Here is an 837-nt window from a genome sequence, read left to right as displayed (position 1 = left end):
GCATGTTGAAGATGGAGCAAAGGCTGGGCTCCAGCGCCGTCGGGCCCCCTCCGTTGATCATGATCACCTTATGGACCAGGTCTGGGTACTCGTGGGCGAGGAAGGTGCAGAAGGACACCCTGCAGGGAGAGACAGACATGGGGGGCCGTGCTCCGACCCCGTGGCACCGGAGGATGCTGCATCCCAAGGCAGATCCCAAGGATCCGTGGCCAGAGCCCAGGCTACACCCCCTCGTTTGAGCCATGCTCCCCCTTTCTGGGGCAGGGTAACCCCAGTCAAGCCCTGGGAAGAGAGGCTTAGCTCCTGCGCAGACCAAAGCAGGATGATGGGACCCGCTTGGGTGCCCACCAGCCTGGACCAGCCTTGTCCTTCTGGTCTAATCCTGCCCAGCTCCGAGCCCAGCTCCAGCTCCCTCTCCTCCCAGCCCTGCTCTCTGCTCTGCTTAGTCTCCAGCTAATTGACTTTCTTGGGCTTACTCTATTTATAGGCTCTGCTCTGCCAGCTTCCCCGCTGGAGGACGGGCTCTGGGATTAGCTGGACCCAGGGACACGCACCAAAAGGATGCAGGAGATCAGAGCTGAGGGATAAACCCAGAACGGGAAACCCCGCACCCCTCCTCTGCCTCTCAGCCCCCGAAGTGCAGATGTGTCGAGTATTTGCTGCCAAGGAGAGGAGGGGGCAGAGGGGAATGAAACCATCACTTCCCTCCTGGGACCCCCCCGGTCCCTTACCCGTACGAGTGTCCTATCAATATATTCCTCTTCTTCGCGTAGCGCTTGAAGACGGCCCTCATGTCCTCCGCCAGCGCGTAGAAGGTGTACGCGGCGGCAATTTGGG

The 837-nt window shown here is 60.6% G+C and overlaps 1 protein-coding gene across 1 annotated transcript in view; it reads right to left on the bottom strand.

Annotated features, from left to right (window-relative positions):
- Nucleotides 1-4: 4 nt before the first annotated feature.
- The window catches only part of ABHD8 (abhydrolase domain containing 8), a gene marked incomplete at both ends in the record, with an annotated part of 1,109 nt that continues 276 nt past the window's right edge, over nucleotides 5-837 (bottom strand). The window contains 2 exon segments of the mRNA XM_009709837.1: nucleotides 5-119; nucleotides 732-837. The exon segment at nucleotides 732-837 is cut by the window's right edge and continues 15 nt beyond it. Of these exon segments, the coding sequence (XP_009708139.1) occupies nucleotides 5-119; nucleotides 732-837 (221 nt within the window).

Source organism: Cariama cristata, unplaced genomic scaffold (assembly GCF_000690535.1).
Source record: "Cariama cristata isolate BGI_N322 unplaced genomic scaffold, ASM69053v1 scaffold24280, whole genome shotgun sequence".
Classification (NCBI taxonomy): domain Eukaryota; kingdom Metazoa; phylum Chordata; class Aves; order Cariamiformes; family Cariamidae; genus Cariama; species Cariama cristata.
Note: the sequence above shows the minus strand (reverse complement) of the source record. Positions and strands in the feature narration are given on the sequence as shown.